The sequence below is a fragment of the Ochotona princeps genome, chromosome 2, assembly GCF_030435755.1.
Source record: "Ochotona princeps isolate mOchPri1 chromosome 2, mOchPri1.hap1, whole genome shotgun sequence".
Taxonomy (NCBI): domain Eukaryota; kingdom Metazoa; phylum Chordata; class Mammalia; order Lagomorpha; family Ochotonidae; genus Ochotona; species Ochotona princeps.
Window position 1 is genome coordinate 77,622,076 of NC_080833.1, and position 26,136 is coordinate 77,648,211.

General features: G+C 37.8%; 1 protein-coding gene across 2 annotated transcripts; it reads left to right on the forward strand.

Annotated features, from left to right (window-relative positions):
• Positions 1-26,136, forward strand: CDC7 (cell division cycle 7). Of its 2 annotated transcripts, XM_058659129.1 has the most exons (11): positions 1-388; positions 8,425-8,508; positions 8,807-8,942; positions 12,236-12,329; positions 12,414-12,556; positions 13,914-14,163; positions 14,753-14,848; positions 15,563-15,741; positions 16,475-16,557; positions 19,053-19,202; positions 24,468-26,136. In XM_058659129.1, exons 1-11 carry the CDS (start codon positions 277-279, stop codon positions 24,857-24,859), a joined length of 1,719 nt encoding a protein of 572 aa, XP_058515112.1. In that variant the 5' UTR covers positions 1-276; the 3' UTR covers positions 24,860-26,136. The 2 variants fall into 2 exon arrangements, with proteins under 2 accessions (XP_058515112.1, XP_012781460.2); XM_012926006.2 differs by lacking the exon at positions 14,753-14,848.

Consider the following 26,136-nt stretch of genomic DNA (forward strand, 5'->3'; position numbering starts at 1 on the left):
AGGGCCTCCTCCGCCACCTGGGAACACTCACTTCCCGACACCTGCCAGGGCAGAGTGAGGGGAACGGAACTCCTCAGAAATGGCCTCTGTTCCTTCTTTGGGGGTTTGTTCCCAAGGCGCGTTTTGAAATGCCCGCCCCTTTGAGGGCTGTGGCGTTTGGCAGTGATGGCTTCAGCCAGTGATTTCTTGACCCTGTCCAATATTCTCTTTCACAGTTGCTTGGCTCCCGCTGTGGACATGACCCCTTAGCCTGCGTTCTATGAGTCCCCGTGCGTGATGGAGGCGACTGTGGGGGTTCAGATGGATCAGCCATTGGCCTTTAGTTCCCCGCGTGACCCGCTTCAGACTGATGGCTTGAAAAAACATGAGCAGAATTTTAAACTCCCAGGTATGTTTAGCTCCAGTGACGTACAGTCCCCAAAATCTAAAGACCTCGAGTCTGTTATCCATTGCTTTTGAAAAAAAAAAGAAACACCTCACATTGGATCCTTAAAATGAGTTGTGTATTTCATTTAGTTTTCATCAATCAGTAAAGACATCCTAAATGTATCTAGATTTGCATTTCAAGAGAGTTGGGGGCCAGCCTATGCCACTAGTGACTAGTGGCCCCACTGCCCAAGACAACAAATCTGTTGATAAACTGAACTCGAATTTCCCCTCTTGGCTCCTGCCATATTGCTTGAAGCTTGGCTAGATGTCAGCACTGAGGGACCCCCACTTAAGAATTCCAAAGCAGGGGCATGACACAATGGCTCAGTAGCTAAATCCTCACCTTGCAAACCATGGCATCCCAAATGGGGACCAGTTCGTGTCCCGGCTGCCCCACTTCCCTTCCAGCGTCCTGCCTGTGGCCTGGGATAACGGTGGAGGACGGCCCAAAGCCTTGGGTTCCTGAACCCACATGGGAGACCTGGAGAAGGCTCCTGACTCCTGGCGTTGGGTTGGCTTGGCTCCAGCCATTGTAGACATTTAGGGAGTGAACCAGTGGATTTAGGATCTTTCTTTTGTCTCTCCTTTCCAGTAAAAAAAATCAATCTTTAAAAAAAATTCCAAAGCAGAATTAAGTGGCAAAGATAAATGACACGTTTGCTCCAGTAACAAAGCACCACTTACCAGTGACATTAATGAAGTGTGATTGTACCATAGCATAGACCATAGATCTGACAATACCACATTTTGTGAACTAACATGTACCTTTGTTACTGTCCAAACATAGTGTGAGGTACAAGGTAGAGATTAATAAAAATTTGTTGGATAGTAGAGGATCTGGTTCTGTTCTTTCTAAAAGGTGTCTGAACTTTTCCCATCTTAAAATTTAGTGCTGGAATAAAAAGAGGTTAACTTTGACCTTTTGTTAATACGTATTTTATAGAAACCCTACAAATTAAACTTTAATCCTAGCCTTGAAAAATATGATATCATGCACTTTTGCTTTCTGACTAAAGCTAAGCTCATGTTTGGTGTCAAAGTCAGTCCCCTTCTTAATGTCCCCATTTGGTGATGAGAGTGCCACTGTTCCGTTGTCTTCACTTTATGCCTTGGCAATGGTTCCCAGTATCCAGTCACCCAACTTTGTTTAGGATGAGTGGCATTGCTTCTTTCTGTTACCATTTTCAGCACATTAGTTCATTTTTACACTTTGTTCCTAAATTATGACGTTCCCTGTCTCAGTGCTTTGCTTTCGCTTCTGTTCTATCCTCTCTCTTGTACACTCCTACCAGAATGATCTTAAAATACAGGAGTTTCATGAATATGGTCCCTGTTGCCTTGCTTTTGTTTGTAATGACCTGGTTGTTCTCTTTCTTCAGTTCCATTTAGTTAAGTCGAGTGTGAGTGGAGAGTCCTACTCAGGATATTCTGAAAATCTGTTAGGAAGTAGAGAATGGGGTGAATTTTATTCCAGATATCGGAAGTTTTGTAGGTTTTACCTAATACATTGGACAACATTATAAATAATGCCAATGATAATTTATAAAACATGCTAAGACTTTATTCATGTGGTTCTTTTTAAAATGACCCTTGATAAAAGCCAAGGTTATATCAAAAGCATAACTTCAATAAGGCGTAAAGCTGACGCAGTCCAGGCCTACAGTGAGTGGTCTCTTGATCTAATTGAGAAAGTCGGATGGGATTATGAGACAGGTGCCTGGACTGCATCAGCTCTAGTCCTCATTGAAGTCATGGTTTGAGTAGTGGGATTTTTCTGCATATTTGCATTCCTAGCATCTAAAAGTCTACAGTAGATAGTACATGCTTGAAAAGATTTGAGTGGCTGTTTTAGCACAAGAATGTAAAGTTTAATTCTCACTGTATTCAATTAATAACTTAACCTTTTGATTTGGGATGCCTGTCACATTTTAATAACTTGCAAATTATGCATACTTTTATTGAATAAAATCAAGAATTATAGAAAGCCAAAATAAAATGTTATTCAACTGTGCAAAAATCGAAACTGTTGACATTTTGTTTTGGAATTGGGTGTAGAGCCTCAATTTAGAATGATAAAACTTCAGGGTTCAGTCTAAGCACTCTGATAAGGGATAAAGGCATCCTTTCTAGAAGCTGTGTATACACATGGAGATACATTTTTAAAATTAAATTGAAATTGCTATCCATTTATTTCTAGTCTTGTTTATTAATTTTTTTGCTAAACATATAGTGAAGTATTCTATAACTTACATATATAATTTATTCAACTTTTCTTGTTGACCATTAGATCTTTTTTTTCCTATTAAGAAAAATGTTGTAGTGCACAAAATATTTGGCATAAAATTAGGGTAAATAATTACTGTTGTTTCAGCAAGCTTTTCCCTTTATATGTTTGTGATATGCTAAATGTACTGAGAAAAGTCTGTTCAGTAACAAGTATGAAGTACCTATACCGAGTGTCTCCTTTAGACTGGGAGATGCTACTGGAAGGTTTAACTTCGTCTGTGTTGTATGAATGCCCTTAGCCTGGGCTTCTAAAATCTGTCAAAGGTACCGCCTTGGATTTCCTGGAATAGAACTAGTTCATATTTGCTGCCACAGTGTAATTGTTAGTATCCCCTTTTATCCTCAGGAGTATCCCAGTTGGGACTAAATTATATAAGGGATATTCAGAAAGTTCATGACAAATGCACTTTACCTTTTAATTTCTCTTTGATACAAACTTTTTGAAGTACCTGCATGTGCTTTCCCCTTGATGCAGTAGGTGTGAGTCAGTACCCAAATTTATTTCGGAGTATCAGTTATACTCCGTGGTAAGATAACAAAACATCTGTTACATGCAGGTACTTTTCTAGGTGGAATGAGTCAGTGCATAAACCAACAGCCTTCAATCTAATAAAAAGATTAAATAAAAAAAATTGTGTTCAGAAGTGTTTAGTGCTGTAAAGAAAATAGAGTCATACAGATAGGAAGTACAGTGGAAGAAGATTGTAACTTTTTAATTATTGAATCACGTTTAACATTTTCTTAAGGTTTGTTCTTTGAAAAGTCCAGTGAAAAAAGGTGGAGAAGCAGAAAGATAACTTCTGTCTACTGATTCACTCCCCTAAACAGCTACAAAGACTGAGGCTGGGACCAGGCCAAAGCCAGGAGTCGGGAACTGCAACCAGGTATCCCCCATGGGCGGCAAGGGCCTATGTGTTTGGCCAAGGGCTGACCCAGACCAAAACCTGTTTTGCCTGGTTCATTAGCAGAAAAGTTGGATCAGAAGTAGAGCAGCAGAACTCCAGCCAGCACTACACTATGGAATATGGGATCCTAATAAAGAATATAGAATGACTTGTTCACAAACAATAGATGATGGTGGCGCCTCTACCCTTTTTGCTTTCAATTTGAGAGACAGAGAATGTTCCCATCCACCGTTCACCCCTCAAATGCCTGCTGTGAAGGACTGAGGCCAGAGCCAAGAGTTGGAAACTCAATCCAGATCTTCTACCATGGATGGGAGAGACTCAAGGATTTGAGCCATCACCTGGTGCCTCTCAAAGTGCACATCACCTAGAAACTGGAATTAGGAGCAGAGCCCCGATTTAGAATGATAAAACTTCAGGCTTCAATCTGGGCACTCTGATATTGGCTATCAGCATCCTTTGTGGCAGTTTATTTAAACCCAGACTATAATTGAATAGTACAGTTGTTAACAGAAGACTTCACTGAGGTACTGTGCAGGTATTTGGGGCAGAGCATTCCATGCAGAGGAAGCAGAACTGTAAAGGCTCTGAGACCGAAGTGTGCCCAGCATGCAAGAATAGCTGGGGGGGTGGGGGACCAACATTGTGGTATGGTTGTTCAACTGCTATTTGTGACACTAGGCTCTGGCCTGGGTAAGCCCTGGCCATTGTGGCCATTTGGAAATGAACCAATAGAAGATCTGCCTCTGCCTTTCAAATAAAATAAATGGATAAATACAGAAATATAAAGTCATATCTTAAAAAAAAAGTAATAACAAGGATCTTTGTGTCTACAAGGGGGAAGTGATGGAAGTGAAGTTGGAGATGTGCAGTGACTTAAGGAGTCAGATGGGAGGGCATTAGAGGGTTTGAACAAAATAATGGTAAGATGACTTAGCCTTAACAGGAGAATTGTACCTGAGTCTGGCACAATGGCTTAGTGCCTAAATCCTCACCTTATAAGCGCCAGCATCCTGTATGGGCACGAGTTGCTGTGCTTGCTGCTCTACTTCTTATCTAGCCCCCTGCTTGTGGCCTAGGCAAACAGTAGAGAATGGCCTAAAGCCTTGGGACCCTGCACCCACACAAGAGACATGGAAGAAACTCCTGGCTCCTGGCTTCTGGCTTCAGGCTCCTGGCTTCAGATCGGCTCTACTCTTGCCATTGCAGCTAATTGGGGAATGAACCAGTGGATGGAAGATCTTTCTCTCTGTCTCCTGCTATGTCAATCTTCCTTTCCAATAAAAATAAATTAATCTTTAAAAAAAAAATCATACTTGCTGTGTTACAGACAGGCTGTAGGCCAGCAAAAATGAAAGCAGAGAGTAGTGAAAGCAGGGACTATAGCTAAGGAAGCTATTGCTGTAATAAAAAAAAAAATCATGGAAGTTCACAATAAAAGCCTAGATTTTCATGTATACAGTATGGATAAGTAATTTTTTTAGCATTTAGACTTTTAAGGGGTTTATCTCAATCCTCAAAATCCATTCTCATTTGTCCCTCTCTTTGTAGTAAGATTTTCCAGACCTTAACATGAGTATTAATTTCTTCTCTCTACTCTGACTTCCCACTTCAGAATTTGAGAATATTGACGTCTCTTTGGTTGTCAGATTTAATATTGCTTAATAATGTCACAACTATTTTTTGGTGACAAGAAACTTTAATATGAACATTATTTTTTAAGTAATGACGTGATGACATTTTTGAAGACTTATTAAATTTTTATTGGAAAGGCAGGTTTACAAAAGGAGAGACAGGAAGAACCATCCACTAATTCACTCAAGTGGCAACAATGGGCAGAGCTGAGCTGATCTGAAGCTAGGAGCTTCTTCTGGGTTTCCCACCTGTGTGCTGAGTCCCAAGGCTTTGGGCCGTCCTCTACTGCTTTGCCAGGCCACAAGCAGGGAGCTGTATGGGAAACGGGTCGCTGGTGTAGGAACAGGTGCTCTTTTGGGATCCTGGTGCTTGAAATGGGAGGATTTACCACTGAGCCAATGCACTAGGTTCAAAAATTGAGTTTTATAAAGAAGTATATAATATGTGAATAGTGATGTGGTTGCACATCACTTACATTATTTGTGCATTACAGTATTTTCTTAATACATACATTTTTTTTCTTGTGATTTCTAACAGTATCTCTACTACCAAATAAGTTAATGCTTATGCAAAACTAAGTTCCAAAGTGTGGAACTCAAAGGGAAAACCACAGACAGGTGAAAGGTAAAATTTATCTGACCAACATCTTTGTTGTGTATGCAACTAAAGGCAAGTGTCATTCGTGACAGGAATTGAGTCCATATCTGTAGATTCCAGGTTTTATTTGTAAATCAGTGCTATCCTATGAAAATTTCCCTGTCCTGTCCCATAATGCAGCTGAAAGCAGTTTTTAATACTATTTAAGTGTAACTTAAATAGCTGCATGAAACAGAACTGTATCACTGCAGAATTCTTGGGATTATTAACCATGTAAACCTGCATACAGTTACTTAGCTATGTTTAATAATGGCAATACAAATACAGCTATGTATTTCACTATGGGTTGGTATGGTGGTATATGAGGTTAAGCCATCACTTGGGATCCTCATATCTCATATCAGAGTCCTAGCTGTTGAATTTCCAATTCAGATTCCTGCTAATGCTCCTGGGAGATAGCAGATGATGGTTCAAGTCCCTGAGCCCCTCTTAGCTATGTAGATGACCCAGATGGAGTTCCATATCACATCTAAATCCCCTGGGGATGGGCACCCTTATTTTGTATACTCTTCAGAAATGCCTCCAGGTGTACTGTGTCACCATGCTTTCTCATTACCCGGAACTGGTTTTGTGTTGTACTTACTGAAAGAATTCTTTTAGACTGATTAGATAAATAGTTATATTGCAGTAAATAGGAGAGTACTTCAAAAAGTTCATGGAAGCTGGAATTTTAAAAGTATATATATTTTGCAAAAAAAAATTTGAAATTCATACATACCAGCATCTTCAAAAAGTTCATGGAAATGCTATGAACTCATCTGCAAGATTCCAGATTTTTTGTGCATGAATAAACTTAAGGGTTAAGCAAATGCTCTGATTTTCAAGTCACTGACAGCTGTTGTTAGTTTGGATGTTCACAGTTGTAAAATGCATCCCAGTTCTAGAGTTCTTAAGATTGTCTTAGATCCAAAGAAATGGGATATTAAATTTATCATACTGTTCTAAAATAGAGAATTTGAAGATGAGTAGAACTAAACTTGTTGGGAAGGGGTAATTTAAGTTCTCCTCATTTGCCTAGGTAGTTTGGTACAAAGGAAAGGATACTGCACTTGGTCATTTTGGCCTGTTGTTTAGTCCCTAACATTATGCTCCTCCCCTCGGACGCATCCTCCACTTGACCTTCCTTCTGCTTATAAAGTTCCATGGCTTTGGTATGCATTCCTTGCTCCTTTTCTTCTCCATCTGCATTGCCCTCCTCCACACTCAATTCATTCTTATTCCTTTTCCCATTCTTCCCAAACGGTCCTCCTGCTTTTGCTGCTTGGTGAATACTTGAGATCACAGCTGAACTCTGTCACTTGAAAGCTTCCTGGTACCTTCAGAAGTGCGCCTTCCCTGCCCGCCCCCCATGCTTCTGTTTAGTCATATATGCAGTCCTTTATTATAATTGTTGCATTAAGGGTGCAGATGTCTGTCTGCTAGATTAAGCTCCAAGAAAACAGTGGCTGCATTATATTTGTTTTTGAAATATGTCTGTTCCTGAGCATTTTTTAAAAATGTTTTTTAATGAGCAGAACTAAAGGATTTCCTTATCTGAAAAATCAGGATAATGCTTCTTATTCTGCCAAATCACAAAATTATAAAGATCTGAAAAGATAAAGTGAGAGTGCTTTGAAAATATCTTAGTCTGTTACATTACACAGTAATATTATAACTTAAAAAAGCTGGTGCTTGACCTCTCACATAGATCTCTTGTATATAGCAGTTTATTAGACGTATGACTGCTTTCCATTGTTTTAACTATTTTTTTTCTAAATAACACTTTTTTTGACAGTAATAATTTGCATGAACTTCATTAGACCTGTGAATTCTTTGGGGGAAAGAGTTCTCAATAACATTGGACTGTGTATTTTCGTGCCATTTAGTGATCACAGCATAAATGGTTTAGTTATTTTTTTCATTTGTTTCTTTCATTGTGTCATACTCTGTAATACCAATATACCTATTATATATAAATTCAGTGTAGTAGAAATTTGGTTCATTTAATTCTGGAACTAAAATTTTGCTATTTCAAGAAGTTTGTATGGACTAGTGTTATGGCATGACAGTGTAACCCTCCACCTGTCATGGCAGCATCTGCTGCTCTTCTGATCTAGCTCCCTGCTGATGTGCCTGGGAAAGCAGGAGAAGATGTCCTAGGCTCTTGGGATTGTGCAACCACGTGGCAGACCCAGATGAAGCTCCTAGCTCCCAGCTTCAGCTTGAACTACCCCTGCTTTTTGCAGCTATCTGGGGAGTGATTCAGCAGATTGGAGATTTTTTTTCTCTTTCTTCCTAAAAGTTTAATAAGTAGATTGGAGATTTTTTTTCTCTTTCTTCCTAAAAGTTTAATAAGTAAGCTTTTTTTTAAAATGCATAAGTTATTTTAGCTTCATGACAGTTATCACAATTTTAACATCATTAAAATATTCATTGATAACTAATTATGTCTTAAAATTTATCTCAGGTTTTAAGTTTGAACTATACGGTACAGTCTTACTGATTGCAACCATAAATCTTATTTCCTTTACAGGTGTTAAAAAAGATATTGAGAAGCTTTATGAAGCTGTTCCACAACTTGGTAATGTGTTTAAGATTAAGGACAAAATTGGAGAAGGTAATTTGGGCATAAGTTTTCTTTGTAAGTGTTTTCCTCTTTTTAAGCAATCTTGATTATGGTTATTTTTCCATTGAAAAATGTCCTGATGTTTAAATATTATGACCATGATTATATTACTAATTACAGTTATAGGGTTTCCTTTTTTCTTCTGGAAAAAATGAGAATAACTGATATTTACAGTAAAATTGAAACTCCTGTTTAAATCTATAATCTTTGAAAAATCTTACAATTTATTTTAATATTTTTCACATTTTTAAACCCAAATACTGAAAACCTAATAAATTTGTTTTTACAGGCACTTTCAGCTCTGTTTATTTGGCTACAGCACAGTTACAAGTAGGACCTGAAGAAAAAATTGCTCTGAAACACTTAATTCCAACAAGTCATCCTATAAGAATTGCAGCTGAGCTTCAGTGTCTAACTGTGGCTGGGTAGGCAACTTGAAAATATTTTAATTCCACTGATTACAGCTTATAGTATTTTAAAGTAAATGCTGAATTTGGATGATATTGTACATAAACATTTTTTGTCATGTGTTTTTAATTTACAGTTTTCTTCAAATCTTGTAAGGGTTAATTAAATTCATATTCTTTCAGAGTGGATTTCCTTTGAGTTTAGCTTGACTTCCTATTCTTTCACCACTTACCTCATATTCCAGCCAAATCATAAACTTTGGTTTCCATGATCTAGATTTTTTTTTACCCTAGGAAAACTCATATTTCACATTTAGCTAACTTTTTTTTCAACCTCATCTCATATATTGATTAAAACAACAGAATTGTGTCCTGATGGCCCACCCATTCCTATAAACATACGGATGTAATCTAATATTTGATGTCTCCTGAACTTCCATCTCTCTTCCAGCTACTTCATTATTTATTTCCTCTCCTTTACTCTTCCTTAGATATTGTTCTGCATTTCCATATGACAAATGGTAATGATTTTCTAAAGAATATATCTAGTCTAAGGTGTTCTAACTGCAGATTCGTGTGTCTATCCATCCACCTGTTTGACATTTCCACTAGGATGCCTAATAAATATTGCAAACCTAAAGTGGCAAAAATTTTTACAAAGGGGGGAGCAGGGAGGAGTTAAAAAAGGAAGAGGTAAAAAATAACTGCCAAAAAGTTAAAAAAAAAAAATTGAAAAGATAGTTTTCTAAAGAATAAGGGTAAAGAGAGATTTATTCCCTGGTTCATTCCTCAGATGCCTACAACAGCCAGCGCTGGGCCAGGTCAAGTCAAGCCTGCAGCCTGACACTGGGTACTTTCTAATCCAGCTTGGAGCACTGCTCTGACCTGCTTTTCTACCTGCCTCCAGGCTGTCTTCACACAGTAGACAGTGATCTTTAAAATATGTGTTATATAACATCATTTAGATAATGTTAGTTCTACCTGATTTGATTCTTAAATTTTCTATGTTTTCTTAATATACTTTAAAAGAGAAAACACCAGACTTCCCAACTCCCCTCCCTGTGTTCCAGTTTCTTGAGTTCCTCAGATTTGTCCTAAGAGCTTTCTCACTTCAAGGTCACTCACTGCCCAAACTCTTTCCCCATGCTAAAGCTCTCTAAGTCTTCACATACTGTTGCCTCTCACTTCAGTGGGTAAGAGTGACATTGTCTCAAAGATGCCTTGAATTAAGTTTGATTCTACTGTTTTTTCTTAAACTATATAATAACTTTGGATTTCTGCCAAACTCCTTACCATAATCTTGTTATTATCTTGTTGACCATTCATCTAGATAGTAGCCCTCTGAGAACAGAAATTCTGTTATTTTTATTCACCATTGTATCCCTAATATCTAACATAAAGTCTGGCAAATAATAGTGCCCGCTAAATATTTGTTGAATCAGTGGAAGAGTCAACTTTTCCTTTATTTCACTTTCTTACTTTTTATAGAAGACAAAATGAGCTGACCTCATTAAGGCATGATCACAACCATGTTAGTTGTGTTTTTTTGTACTTTTCCTTCTATTACTTTTTCCTTTCTCTGTGTTGCAGAAACTTGTACTCTAAAAATGTCTTCCTCTGGTCTTGGAGTGCTGTCAGGCAAATTGTCTTTGTGCTCTGCATTGATTGCCATCAGTGTACCTTCCTTAACTCCTGTTTCACTTTTTACTTTGTTGGAACAACTCCCAATTAGTTTCTCTTTGCAGTCCGGAAGCCTTTCGTTAACTCAGACCTCCTTGCTGCTTTCTCTTTTCCAACTTCTTTGTTGTCTTCTGTAGTTTAGTTTGCACCCAGAGACCCTTCCAAAAATGCACCTTCTCTTTTTCTGTGTTCATTTGAACAGCTTTGGATATCACTTCTCTGCAAGTTATCTTACTTAACTTCCCACTCAAGATTTAATTCTTAGACTGGCATTGTAATGTAGCAGACTAAGCCTTTGCATCCCATATAGGTGCTAGTTTGTATTCTGGCTGCTCCACATCCAGTCTAGCTCCTTGCTAATGGCCTGGGAAAGCAGTGAAAGATGACCCAGCTATTTGGGTCCTGCTACTCGTGTGGGAGACCCAGAGGAGGCTCTGGCTTTGGCCTGGACCAGCATTAATCATTGCAGCCTTTTGGGTAGTAAACAAGCGAATGGAAAATCTGTGTCTCCCTTTCTGTAATTCTGCCTTTCAAACTAAAAAAAAAATTAGGGTTGGTGTGTATCATATCTGGGAAAGCCATCACCTTCAGTGGCAGCATCTCAAAGGTAAACCAGTTAGTGTTCTGCCTGCTCTCTGTTTCTTGTCCAGGTCTGTGCTGTTGGCCTTGGGAAAAGCAGCAGAAAATGGACTGTTTGGGCCCCTGCCTCCCATATAGGAGACCAAAATGAACCAGTGAATGGAAGCTCTTCCTGTATTTATTTGCTCTGCTTCTCCCCCAAAAATAATAATAATAATAATATTTATTGATTTTTATGGGAAAGGCCAATATACAGAGAGGAAGAGAGACAGAGAGATCCTCAGTCTGCTGGTTCACTCCCCAAGTGGCCACAATACTTGGAGCTGCGCCGATCTGGAGCCAGGAGCTTCTTCCGGGTCTCCCATGCAAGTGTAGGGTCCCAAGGCTTTGGGCCGTCCTCTAATACTTTCCCAGGCCACAAGCAGGGAGCTAGATGGGAAGTGGAGCAGCTGGGACACGAACTGGCACCCATATGGGATGCTGGTGTATGCAAGACAAGGCCTTAAGCCACTAGGCTACTGCACCTATCTCTTCAAATAAGTGTTTTAAAATGTTTTATCATGGCTCCATGACTTACTAGTTTTAGTGACCTTGAACAAGTTCTTTAACGTTTCTCTGCCTAAGTTTTCATTTGTGAGTAAGAAAAGAAACAACAACATTTTCCTCATAAGATTTCTTTGAAGATGAATGAGTTTGCTGGTAGGTGTGAAGTGCTTAGATCAGAGCTTAGTATATAGTGAGTGTTCAATTAATGTTACCTGGAGCTATTTTTAAAACTTGTTAATTCTTACCGTGTTATCTGCTGTTAAATCATGCTTTTCTTTTCATTTTTCCATTTGTAATTATCTCTTTTTTATTATAGTAGCCTCACAGCTGATAGAATTTTTGTTTTAAAGGAATCCTTTGTATCTTATACAAGTGAGTTAAATGTTTCTACTGTCTTTCAAGAGGATGATTTAAGTATGTTTTCTGGCTGAATGCATGCATTGCTAAAATGACATTTTTTTAAATTGGGCATAATGATTTCAGTTCATTGTACTTTTCTCCACTAGGGGGCAAGACAACGTCATGGGAGTTAAATACTGCTTTAGGAAAAATGATCATGTGGTTATTGCTATGCCATACCTGGAGCATGAGTCTTTTTTGGTAAGTTTAATGTTTCATGAATTCTTATAAGCTAAATATTTCATTGAAAACAGTGTTATAACACTATTCATAACTTTGTTTTAGGACATTTTGAATTCTCTTTCCTTTCAAGAAGTGCGGGAATATATGTTTAATCTGTTCAAGGCTTTGAAACGCATTCATCAGTTTGGTATTGTTCACCGTGATGTTAAGCCCAGCAATTTTTTATATAATAGACGTCTGAAAAAGTAAGTATGAAGACTTTCTAGGTAATACATAAACTCTAGCTGTAGGCTCCAACCCTTAAATATGTACAATAGTGCTCATGCACATATCATTTGTTTCAAATTTTACTTATGATTAAAAATGGAAATAGCAGAGAAGATAAAATTGTATTAATAAAACAGTCTATCATGTGTACTGTGGTTTTAAGGAAATAGCACTGAAAGAATCTTTACCCATAACTTCATTTTTTTTTTTCTAAAGAGGAATTAAACTGCGTAATAGCCAATTTCCTATTTCAGCATTAAACTTTTGTTTCTATGTGTATTATTCATGCTAGTTATATACATAGAGGAATAAAATAAATACTGTTGCTTATATGATGTGTTATGATTACATGAGGAAATTAAAACCATCTTACCTTCAGATTTTAAATTTTTTTTTTTGAAAGGAAGACAGAGAGCTCCCATTTAGTAGTTTACTCTCCAGCTGGCCCATTGGGCCAGGCCAAAACCAAGAGCGGAGGACTTCGTCTGGCTCTCCCATGAGGGCCGGGGACCTGTGTGCTTGCTGCCTCCCTAGGACTGCCTTAGCAGGAAGCTAGAATGGAGAATAGAACTGAGATTTAAACCCAACTACTCTGATGGTGGACAAAGGTGTCCCAAACATTAGGTTAAGTTCCATGCTAAATGCCCATCCCTTTCATTTTTTAAAATCAAATGTTAGAACCATTATTTTAATTTATTTCTCTTTTAAGCTTGTTTTATTAGAAATTACCTTCTGTGATACCATCTGCTACTAGCAGAGAATAAAGCATTGTACTTACGTTGCACATTTGTCTTGTGCCCAGTTAGCATTGCCCATTGGAAAGGGGAAAAAGAAAAAGTGATTGATTGATTGATTGTGGGATGTGCATTTGGTTTTTAAGATTTGTTTTATTTGAAAGAGAGAGAGAGAGATATCAGGAGAAACCAATCTTCCCTCTACTGGTTCATTCCCAAGATGGCTGCAACAGTCAGAGATAGGCCTCCATCTGAGTCTCCCCTGTAGGTAGCAGGGGCTCAAACATTTGGGTCTTCTTGTTGCTTGTCTGGGGCACATGAGGAGGGTACCCAAGTGGAGGGATCACAGTGGAACAATTGGGCTTGAACTAGCACTACAATAGCCAGCTCCTAAGATACATCGCTTCTTAATTTTCAATTCCAGATAAGTCTAAAGTCCTTGCTTTGTCTGGAAAACTTTATTTTTCTTTTTCCTTGAATGTTACTAATTCTTAATTCTGAAAAGAATTACAGTTTCTATATGCATGTAGTTGAGAGTATTACCATGTTACTAAGCTTTACTTGTTAAAAAGAAGTAAAAATGCCTAATTTTGTTTCTTAGGTACGCTTTGGTAGATTTTGGTTTGGCCCAAGGAACCCATGATACAAAAATAGAGCTTCTCAAATTTGTCCAGTCTGAAACGCAGCAGGAAAGTTGCACCCAGAACAAGTCTCATGTAATAATGGGAAACAAGATTTCATTGAGTGGCCCAGCATCTAAGGAACTGGATCAGCGGTCCCCCACAAAAACATCTGTCAAAAGACCCTACACAAATGCACAAATTCAAATTAAACAAGGGAAAGATGGAAAGGTCCTACCTCTTTTATTTTTTTAAGTAGTAACACTGCAATGTACTTTTTAAATTAATAGAAAATGTATTAATACTGGGATAGTATTTGTAATTTAAAAACTTGTTTTTAAGACATCTGTTATATTTTGCTTTACTAGATTTTCATTGAGATTATTGAAGTTTACTTTTTTTGGTTTGTAATATCTGTCATTGTGAATACAAAAATTGTATGGCAATAAAAATATTTCATTTTCCCTCCATGTTTAAAAGTTCAGGTTAGTTATCCTTTTTAAAAGAAAACGTTAGTCACAGGGGGAAAATTCTGAAGTGTCTATCTCCATTTTAGCTGCACAGCAGACTGTGGCCTTCTTGCAGGTGATTTTCGGACCTTCTCAGTTGAGGATGTGTGTGGACTGGTAGTGCTGTATGGGTGTTTAGAGCTCTGCCTAGACTCTTTTCTCCTTTCAGAGTGTTTTGGTGGCTGAGAATGACTTGGATGCAGCTGTTTCGGTTTCTGTCATTTAATTCTCTCACAACTATGGCAGAGTACAGCTGGCAGAAAGTGTTACAGATATAACCCTTATTTTCCTTGTTTTTGTTGGTATTGTAGGAGGGATCTGTAGGCCTTTCTGTCCAGCGCTCTGTTTTTGGAGAAAGAAATTTCAATATACACAGCTCCATTTCACATGAGAGCCCTGCAGTGAAAGTAAGTAATGTAGCTTAATAGTGCAATGGCCAGTCAGTTGTACACTGAAGAACCTTAGGTAATGACTAAATCAGCATATATTGAGTTGGCAGGAGATGTTACTGCTTTAAACATGGAATGTTTTTATTCAATTTTTTCTAGACTTTCTCGTGCTTTTTTTTTTTTTTTTAATTATTTTTGCTTATTAGCTGACTATTGTTGCTCTTTTCTCAGAGAAATGTTTAGAATGTTAGGGTGTTTTCTGTCATCATTGAGCTCCCAGAACCTACTGTATTCCTCATGCAGAGTTGATAGTGTTAAGAAAATTGTCACCAAAGTTAGATGATTTTAAATTGATATGTGATACCCCATGGTATCTGGTCAGCAGTAAACCACAAATTAAAGCCAATTTTAGCCAGTGTAATTGTGCAGTTTATAGTTCTGAAATGGAGTTAGACACTAGAACTTAACTGCCTTATACTTTTGTAATACAGCAACAAACATTCTAATAAAGGATAAGTCAAATATTTACCAAACTAGGGCTAATTCGTACATTTTAATGTATGTTTATTCAGCAGAAAAACCCAAAGACCATAAACATCTTAATGGACAGCTGTTTATATACAATTGAATAGCACATTCAGCAGTTTTTGAAGTAACACTTTGGCCAAACTAGCATTGAAAGACATCATATTCAGTGTTATGAAACTAGAAAATATAACTTCTCTTTTACAGCTTATAAAACAGTCAAAAACTGTGGATGTACTGTCAAGAAAGTTAGCAACAAAAAAGAAGACTGTTTCCACGAAAGTTATAACCAGTGGTGTGGTGAGGAAAACTGGCAGTTCTTGCCCAGCCGCCCTGACATGTGACTGCTATGCAACAGATAAAGTGTGCAGTATTTGCCTTTCAAGGTAATGTGTTTATGCTATAAAATCACCAGCATGCTGCTGAACTAGGCTGGAAATTAAACACTGATTAAGGAGACAGTTGATTTAGCAAGGGAAAGGGACCTGCAAAGGTGCTGATGCAGAGCAGTACCTTGAAAAACAAGTGATACTATTCTGTTGTTCATTTGACATGCGCCTTGTCTCTGAAAAACACATTTAGTCATGTGTGCAGGTAATTGGAGTGGGCACAGAAAAGCACTTTTCAAAGTTAAGAATTGTGTATTTTGCTTGCTGATGCATTCTTTTGTCTTCTCTGTCTTCATTTCTGCTCATGATGGATTAAATAGAACCCCCCCCCAAAAAAAAGAGCTTCTTTCTTACTCCCACCTCCAGCTTCTTGCATCAAACATTCTTCCCTTTCCTCTAAGACTTGACTTTCATCAAGTCTTTAATATATGTAAAAAAATATATCGGTGATTAATCACTCCAAACAAATGAATCTTTATACAAATTCCTCTTCTGTGTTTTTCTTTCATGGTTTTTACTGTGTACTAACTCTGTTTAGAAGTTACCTTAACACATTGCTGGAGTAAAATCAGAAATCTAGGAGAAGGGGAGCAAACCAATAGAAGTAAACAGTGGCTTTATTTGTACAAATACTAAGGCAAAATTTACTGTGGACTAAGTTGATGAATGTTATTTCTTCGATTTCAATATTTCAACTTTAACTAGAGCAACCTTGTTTGTTCTTCGTAAGGCGTCAGCAGGTTGCACCAAGGGCAGGTACACCAGGATTCAGAGCTCCTGAGGTCTTGACCAAATGCCCTAATCAAACTACAGGTAAGTTATAGGGAAAATACAGAACAATTCAAATGGGTTGTTCCAGTTATATACATATATATTTTTTTAAAGATTTATTTTTATTACAAAGTCAGAGATACAGAGAGAAGGAGAGACAGAGAGGAAGATCTTCCATCCGATGAATCACTCCCCAAGTGAGCTCAATGGCCGGTGCTGTGCCGATCCGGAGCCAGGAGCCAGGAACTTCCTCCAAGTCTCCCACGCTGGTGCCAAGTCCCAAGGCTTTGGGCTAAGCTCGATTGCTTTCCCAGGCCACAAGCAGGGAGCTGGATGGGAAGTGGGGCTGCAGGGATTAGAACCGACGCCCATATGGGATCCCAGCGCGTTCAAGGTGAGAACTTTAACCGCTAGGCCACTGTGCCGGGCCTGTCCCAGTTATATCTTAAGTTCTTTCTTTGTGATATTTAAGCGTCTGTTAACTAATTAAATCATGCAAGCAGTCTGGCTGTGTGGTATTCCCATTTTTGAGAGAATGCTTTTCTTTATAAACATTTCTAATCTTTATGTTGTCCTTTTCTTTTTTAGAATATATTTCCAAAGATTGCATCTGTGTACAAGATGGTTTTACCAGGAATTTTGTTGTGGGAGGTAGTTGGGCAGTTTATGTCACCTTTAGATTTGTAACACTTCATCTGCTTACCTATTACCACAGAAGTTTCCTGTTATGCAGATGTTCTTGTGTTTGAAAACATGTTTTTGTATTATGAAAACAGTTTGATAGCACAAGATTTTTTTCAAGAGAAAAAAGTCTTTTATAATGTAAAACATTATCCTTAGACCAGTACCCAGGAGATGTCTTACTGAGTGAATAAATTACTCCTGCTGGCAGTGAAAATTACGAGTTGTGAAGAAATGCATTTGTTCATTGTATGTATGCTCTATACTTGTCAGACAAAAATGAGAGCATCTGTTCATGGTGTAGTCAGGACACACTCTTGAATAATTATAAAATAATCTGTTGAATATGGTACCAAAACTTTATATAGAAAGAAGATAAACTGAAGTTGAGGTGGGCATTTGGCATTAAGGCATGAGCCAAGGCGCTCAAGAAAGTATAGTATAGTCGTACAGTAATTATGAAATTATAATGTGGCTTAGAATATAAAATGCAAATTCTTGCAATAAATCACATTTAACATAGCAGTTTAGATGCCGCTTGGGACACACATATCCTGTATCAGGGTGTCTGTTGTGAGTCCTGGCTTCCCTTCTAATTCCAGCTGCCTTCTGATGTGCACACAGAGAAGCAAGCCATAAGTGAAATAAGTTTAAAAAAAAACCCAGCTTGTGCTGTATACCATAGATGCTGGGAAGTTAAAAGAGTTGAAAGAGTATAGTATTTTACAAGAGATGTTGAGGAATGTTGTCCTAATAATGGTTGAAGTAAGGGATAATGAAAGCATGAGTGATGAAATTAGAATGAAATAAAAGGAGGATTGGAAAAGCAAAGCCTGGTGGGCTGTTGGATGTGAAATTGACTAGGAGAACAATTCATGAAGTGAAGGAATAAAACATACAGTATATTCACCAGATTCCTAGCTTGAGAGACTTGAACACATACTAGTAACCAAAGTTGAGAATAAAGGAGAAATAACTGATTTGAAAGTAAAGGTAGGATTTAGTTTGAGGTATAATTGGTCTCATATATTTTGGAGCATTGAGATAGAGACATCTAACACAAAAAGTAATGTATGAAGCTCAGAAAAGGAGTTGGGCTGGAAATAAAATTTAGTGTTTGGTAGTTGAATCCATGAAGTGGATAGACCAGGGGGTAGTGTAGAGGAGAAGAGGTTGGAACTCAGGAATATCAGCACTTTTGACTTTGAGAATATATTGCAGGAACAAGCAAAAGTACGAAGAGAACTAAAGCAAGCGGTACATTGGCCAAGGCAATTGAGAGCAAATAATGTGTTGATACTAGGTATTGCAGCAATTATGAAAGATGTCCCCAAGAGAAAGAAAAAAAATCTTGGTAACTGAGCTGGTCCAGAAATCTAGGGATGCCTGTCAGAGTAGTTGGTGTTAGCTTCTGGCTCATGAAGAGCTTGTAATGTTCAATACTTTTTCACTAAATGTGTCATTCTTGAGTTGCATCCAAAGTTTTCCCCACATAACTGTTTTTGAGTTTCTTTTGATCTTATGAAATATGCACTTATTTATAGTGCTTTCTAATGGTGAATATATATTTTTTAAATTTATGATTATGTTACTCAAGAAAGAAAATACATTTTGAATAAATATGATTGGTCACAGATTCTCAGTCATGACTTTAGATTGAAATCACTTGAAGAACTTTTTAATACTGCCTGCTCCAGAAGTGTTGGGCGAGAATCGTTGAGGTGTTGGGTCTAGGCATCTGAGGTTGTCGAGGCTCCTAGCATGATGGCATTGTGCTGTACAGAGTGACAATACCTGTTTAGGATGGTACAGCTATGGATGTGGAATTTGTTTTTAAAGTTTCTTTTCTGTTGCAGCAATTGACATGTGGTCTGCAGGTGTCATATTCCTTTCTTTGCTTAGTGGACGATATCCATTTTATAAAGCAAGTGATGATTTAACGGCTTTGGCTCAAATTATGACAATTCGGGGATCCAGGGAAACTATCCAGGCTGCTAAAACGTTTGGTAAGCTGGTTTATATTATGCAACAACACAAATGCCTTTGATTATCTCTTACAGACCATGGAGATTATTATAAAATTCTCTTTACAAATATTGTTTTCACAAAGTTCTCTAATCTTAGATAGAATATTAGTTGCTTGAAAATCACATTCTTCTAAGTAACTTGTCCTTCTCTATATGTGTAATTTAATTTTATATCAAGCACAAATACTACACTTAAAATCTTTAAGAACATAAGGCATAAGAAAAAAACAGAACATAAGGCATAGAGCCTTTATTTATTATCTCTTTAATTGTGGTTTGAATTTTGTTAAGTGTTTAATAATATAAATTAATTATTTTTTGTGTATAAGCATTAAGTGCTGTACTTGACACTGAGAATATCTTTGTCTTAATTGGTTCTAGTCTAACAAGTGAACAACTAATTATATTTAAATGTAACAGGACTACAATAAGAAAGAGCAAAAATTGTATGTTCATGTGCTAAGTTCTTTAGGATTAGTAGAATGACATGAATGAATGGAACATCTTTCTAAGCATATAGTAGAAATAACCACTGATGGTCTTCAAAGATGGGATATATAATGTACTTCACAGGGCACCTGATAATTGTCTTAACCTTGCTCTAGTCCATGACCTGACCTCAAATACCACCTTTGTATTTGTTCTGCAAGTACAGTTAGAGTTAATGCTTTCTAAGAAGTGGTACAATTGAATCAGCTTACCACCACACAGTATAGAACGCCCCCTGTGTGGTTACAGAGTTTAAGTTAGCCTGCCTCAGGATTAGCTGCTCTGCCTTGTGCCCAAGCCTAACCTCAGTGGATCTTTACCAGGAGTGCAGCAGAGTTTCCGGTAAAACCTCAAGAAAGTCATGAGCTGGCCCCATTTCACCCATTCCTGGAAAATATGATTCAGAAAAATATATTTAGCAAGGCTCCAGACTTAGTTTGAAAAAAGTGATTTTGATCAAAAACTGCTTCTGGTTTAGAACATCTGTGAATATGATTGTCTCATGCTTAAGCAGCAGTATCAGGATATATTCTACCAAAATAAATAAATAAGAGCTTAATGGCGCTTATATGAAGAGATTGTAATAGTAAACACTAGCCAAGAGAACTAAAAGAAACACTTTTGCAGCAGAATCTACAACTTGTACTTGTTTCTACTTGTTGCAATAAAATGTTATTTGAGGAGTGGAATAGTGTGGTAAACGTAAGGGGAAGGTAACCATGAGTAGAAAGCAAGCTTGGTGTCTTAGAAATGATATTTTCATGTAATAAAAAATGGGGGTTTGTTTGTTTTCGAGTAATTGAGAAAACTTTGATCTGGTATTAAAAAATGTTGAGAGAAGTGTGTAAGTCTGAAGTTTGATCAAAGCTTGCATCTCTCTGGTTGTATAGCGTCTGACAGAAATCTCCACAGCCTGTGTCATGACAGCATGAAGGGCTTTGAGAGTTATCGCTGTTGTGCTCATTGTCATATTTTAAAAATCATGCTAGATAGCACTTGCCTCCGTTTTTGGTGTAGCTTGGATCGTTATTTCCTCCTCAAACCTTAGTGTAACTTTGAGCTGAGTGCAAAAGCCTCAGAATTTCATTAGCTAGAGTTGTATTTCTTAAATGACTTGCTTGAGGTTGTTAGATCACCTCTTGTTTTTATGGTGACCTGTCCATTGTCCTCAGCCTCATTGAATTACGTTGAATAAATGAAGAAAAAAACTGTGAATTAAAGCTGATGCCTGACGCGTAGTAGCCTGGGCAAAAAATATGCTTCAATTAGTTTGTATTTCCTGAATATTTTCAGGGAAACCTCTCTTTGGTCATTACAAAAAAAAAAAAGAAAAGAAAAGAATGGAGGCATTTATATACCTTAGGAGTGTACTAAAACAAGTATTTTTGATTATTTCATCACATCAGAGTAAGCTAATGGATTAAGGAATAAAACTGTAGATATTTTCCTCTAATTTACTAGAGGGTTTTATTTTACTTTGTTTCTGTTGTTCTTAAGGTTTGTTTTTTGAAATTCAGAGTTATAGAGAAAGGGAGAAATAGAGAAATTTTTCCAACCACTAGTTTACTACCCAGGTCAGCTCAACAGCCAGGGCTGTGCCAGACTGAAGCCAGAAGCCAGGAGCCTCATCTAGCTCTCCCATAGGAGTGGCAGGGACCCAAACATTTGGGTCATTGCTGCTGCTTTTTCCAAGCCATTAGGAAGCTGGATTGGAAGTAGAGCAACCAGGACATGAACTGGCACCCATAGGGCTTGCTGATGTCACAAGTGAAGAAGCCTTTACCCACTACACCACAATACTGGCCTGTCTTTTGTCTTTGCAGTTGTTTTTGTTTTTTTTGTGACTGGTTTTTAACAGATTCCATATAGTTTGTAGACGCAAATCTGAGAAAATAAAGGATTCCCTCCCTTACTCCTTCCCTTCCCTTCCCTTCCCTTCTTTCTTCCTTCCACCCTTTTTCCCTCTCCTGACTTTAGTTTTTGAGATAACATACTTTAAATTTACATTGCACTAAAAAGGTTAATGCTTCACTGAGTAAGTTTAACTAATGAAATGCCAGAAGACTCTAGGTTAGTGGGAATATACACAGTAGCTGTAAATAATAATTGAGTGAAAAAAAGACCATTTCTTCCATATACAGTAAAAACTGTAGTAGTATGACATTTTTAACCATTGGTTTGACAAAGCTATGAAAGTTTCACAAAGTATATTTGTAGAATACTGATACAGGCATTTTTTTGTTGTTGTTTGTTTTTGAAATTTTACCTCCCACATGTAAGGGAGAACCTGTGGTATTTACGTTCCCTGTAAGGCTTATTTTACTCGAAACGTTCTTCAGTTTCATCCATTTTGCTGCAAGTGGTAGAGTTTTATTCTTTATAGCTGAATACTATTAATATTGTGTTGGATGCATATATCATGTTCTTTACCCATTCCTCTGATGATAAGTATCTTGGTTGACTGCAAAGTTTTGCTGTTGTGATTAGTACTGCTATAAGCATGATGGTGTTGTTATCTCTGATTCAGTGGGTTCCGTTCTCCTGGGTATATATCCACTAGTGGAATTGCTGGGAGAATTATAGGTTTTTTTTTTTAAGTACAAAAGATTAGCATACTGTGTCTTCACTAAATTTTATTTTTGATCATTTATTTGTCCACAAACAATCCCCTCCTCCCTTGTCCCACCCTGATGTTTTCCTGCCTTGGTACTCTGGTCCAGTGATTACATCAGACTGTATAGGAGTGACTTTTTTATCGCGTAATGCTAAATTAAATGCTTTGTTAAGGAACATTAATGTTGTCTCAAGCCACTTTGTTTACAAAGGAAGCATAAAGTAAAAAAACTGCCTATTTGTATTCTTAACCTATTTTTTGTCCCTGTGTGCTAATAAACATGTCAGGAAGTTATTTCAAAAACATTTATACACACATGCGTATACATACACAGATGTACTTTTTCTTTCTTTTTTTTGTTTACTATTTATTTATTTTTATTGTAAGGCAGATATACAGAGGAAGAGACAGAGAAAGATCCTCCTTCCACTGATTCACTCATCAGTTGGCCACAATGGCCAGAGCTGAGCCAATCCGAAGCCAGGAGCCAGAACCTTCTTTCAGGTCTCTTGTGTGGGTGCATAGTTCCAAGGTGTTGGGCCATCCTTGACTGCTTGCTTCCCAGGTCACAGGCCGGAAGCCAGATAGGAAGCAAGGCTGCCGGGATTAGAACCAGTTCCCATATGGGATCCCAGCGTGTGCAAGGCAAGAACTTCAGCCACTAGTTTACCATGCTGGGCCCTATATATGTATGTGTGTTGTGTGTGTATATATATATATATATATATATATATATATATATATATATATATTATTTTTTTTTTAAAGATTCATTTCATTGTACCTGTAAGTCACAGTTACAGAGGAGAGACAAAGAAAAGATCTTCAGTCTACTGGTTCACTCTCCAAATGGCTGCAGTGGCCAGAGCTGGATTGATCTGAAGATGGGCTCATTTGAGCCATGGGGCCAGGAGCTTCTTCCAGTTTTCCATGTGGGTACAGGGGCCCAAAGACTTGGGCCATCCTCTGCCGTCTCCCCCACGGTATAAGAAGAGTGCTGGCTGTGGAAGTGAAGAGCTGGGTGATGAACTGGTGCCCATATTTGGCTTAGTTGTACTAGGTACTGTTTGAGTCTCCGGTCTTATAAAGTTCTAGTGAGGGAAAGAAAACAAACCTTCATAGATGCATAGTACTGAGAAAGATTCAAGGAAAAAGACAGTGAAGAGGGCTTAGCAATTAAGGATAGATCTATCAAGAATAGCTTCTATAAGGAGGCCACTTTTTATTTTTCATGTATTTTTATTTGAAAGGCAGATTTTACAGAGCAAATAACAGAGACCTTCCATCTGCTTGTTCACTCCCCCAAATAACCATAGCATCCAGAGCTGAGCTGATCCAAAGCTGGGTGGGTGCAGGGTCTCATTCCAAAGACTTGGGCCATAACAGTTGGATTTTGGAAGTGGAGCAGCCAGGGTAAGAACTGATGCCCATATGGGATGCCAGTGCCATAGGCTGAGAATTGGCTTGCAGTGCCACCATGCTAGCCCCAGGATATCACATTTGAACAGAAATGGTAACTTCTAATATAGCAAACCCAAATGGGGCACCTGGTGTCTACTAGGTTTGGAGAGGTCAAGGATAAATCAACAGTCTCTATCTGCAGGGTGCAGCAGGTGGGATGTACACATTTTATTTGTTACCATGTAGTGTAGCAAAGATAATTCTAACACTTTCCAACATATGACAGAATGCTGGCGAGAATATAGGTGATCAGTTCTGAAGAGTATTGGGTCTTATAGAGGTGATTGTTGAGCTGAGTGATGGTGGAACCAGGAGTGCACTGAGCACATGGGTACAGGGCATCCTAAGCAGACAGGAGCCATTTAGTCAAAGGTGTGGAGGTTTGGGAGGGGTTGGGAAGCAAGTGATGTAACTGGTTAAGTGAAGCTGAAGATGTTGGTGCAGCCAGGCAAGTACTTAGGATAGTTTAGTAAGTCACTAATGTCTGATTACTATCTCTTTACTTTATAGTTTGGCCTTCAGCCGTGTACTTCAAAACAGAACTTCAGTGTGTAGCATGTGATACATTCATATTTGTTGTACATATACTCATTGTATCTGAAAAGCACATGGCTAGATTTCCATGTTTCTGAAGAAAAATGTTGCTGCTATATTGTAATACTTTTGTTTTTTCTTTTAAGGCAAGTCAATATTATGTAGCAAAGAAGTCCCAGCACAGGACTTGAGAAAACTCTGTGAGAGACTCAGAGGTATAGATTCTCATACCTCCAAACCAACCAGTGCCACACAAAGCCCTACTTCTCCTGACAAGATCTCAGAGAAGACGGACCATGAAACTTCTTACCTCATACAAACACCTCTGGCAGAGTCCTCAGGGAATGGATTGTGTAAAAGGGACAGTAATGGCTGCGGGAGTCTTTTTGATGAGTGTGCAACCAATTTAGAAGGTTGGGATGAGGTTCCTGATGAAGCTTATGACCTGCTTGATAAACTTCTCGATCTAAATCCAGCTTCAAGAATAACAGCCGAAGAAGCTTTGTTGCATCCATTTTTTAAAGATATGAGTTTGTGATTATGGATCTTCATTTAGTGTTAATATTGTGTGTTAGGTAAAAATGAGTTCTTTGTAAATAGCCCTTATGTCCTTGTTTACAGTCTAACACAGGACAAGTAATTTATTTTAAAATTTAGTATTTACTCTGGTGGCAGATATATGAAATACAGGTTAAAATTACTTAAAATGCCTGGGATAATTTTTAGACCAACAAAATAATCTTCAAGTTCAATCCACTCAAGTAGAGTCGGATCTTTAGTGTATGTTTACTTTTCACTGCCATTTGCAGACACAAGAACAGTTTTAGCCTAGTATGTGAGAGTGTAAGACAGAGTTGTTAAGCATAATAGCAATTAATTGAGTTGGAACACATAGTTCACTGAGTTCTTATGTGAGCCATGTGTACTTCGTGCTCTTAAATGTGTACTGGTGCTCTTAAAATTTTATAGTGAAGATAATTCCGTTTTGTATAAGCATATTATACCTTTTAAGAACACTGAGATGTTGGTCATGGGGCAAGGTATTTAAATTGAATTTGCTCACATTTTGAAAGTCATAGAAACGTTTTTGTCTTAATTGTGATATTAATTTTTCTTCTGACACTTTCTGCTTGGAAATTATATGGTGCTTACTACTTTATTAGATGCTACATGCATTTATAGCCAGGAATTTATAGCAATGCGTATCTTAGATAAGGAAAAACTATAGGACAAAGGTGAAGATTGAGAGTCCAGAATACTTTTTTTTTTCCTTTTTGCTTTGTATATGTTTTTCACATGATCTTAAAAATAATTAGGTAGCTCCCCCCCACCAAAAGGAAAAAAGAGAGAGAGAGAGCAAACATGTGGGTTTATTGGAGATGTCTCTGGAGAGCTGTCTGTAGCACTGACAAACGGTGTTGACTAATTTGGTCCTGCTCGGAGAATGGTTACTAGAGCCTTAGTGTTAGAGGAAGAGGGAGAATGAAGTAAACAAAGTAGAAAAGGATCTCAGGCCAGGGGGTTATGTGTTACTCGCATTGCAGATTGATCCAAGACACAGCATGTCACACACCATCTGAAGTCAGGGGAAGGAGTGGATCTGCTGACCAGTTTCCCTTTTAGTAGTCTTAGAATGTGGAAATAGCTTAGAGACAGATGTATTTTGTTTGAGCATTGTTAGGTCGGTGTATTTACCTGGTCTACTTGGGAATTAATAGTGTTTATATAAGCCATTACTATAAATCTGCTGTCTTAAATTCTTAAAAAACCTGAATATTCTTGAATTTGCATGTTCAGTAAAGTTATCCTTTTATA

Bases quoted from the DNA above. Each gene is read 5' to 3' on its own strand.
- CDC7 (XM_058659129.1), top strand. From the start codon at position 277: ATGGAGGCGACTGTGGGGGTTCAGATGGATCAGCCATTGGCCTTTAGT. The intron at 8,509-8,806 runs GTAATTTGGGCA...TTGTTTTTACAG, and splicing joins TAAGGACAAAATTGGAGAAG to GCACTTTCAGCTCTGTTTAT. The intron at 15,742-16,474 runs GTAATGTGTTTA...GTTCTTCGTAAG, and splicing joins TGCAGTATTTGCCTTTCAAG to GCGTCAGCAGGTTGCACCAA.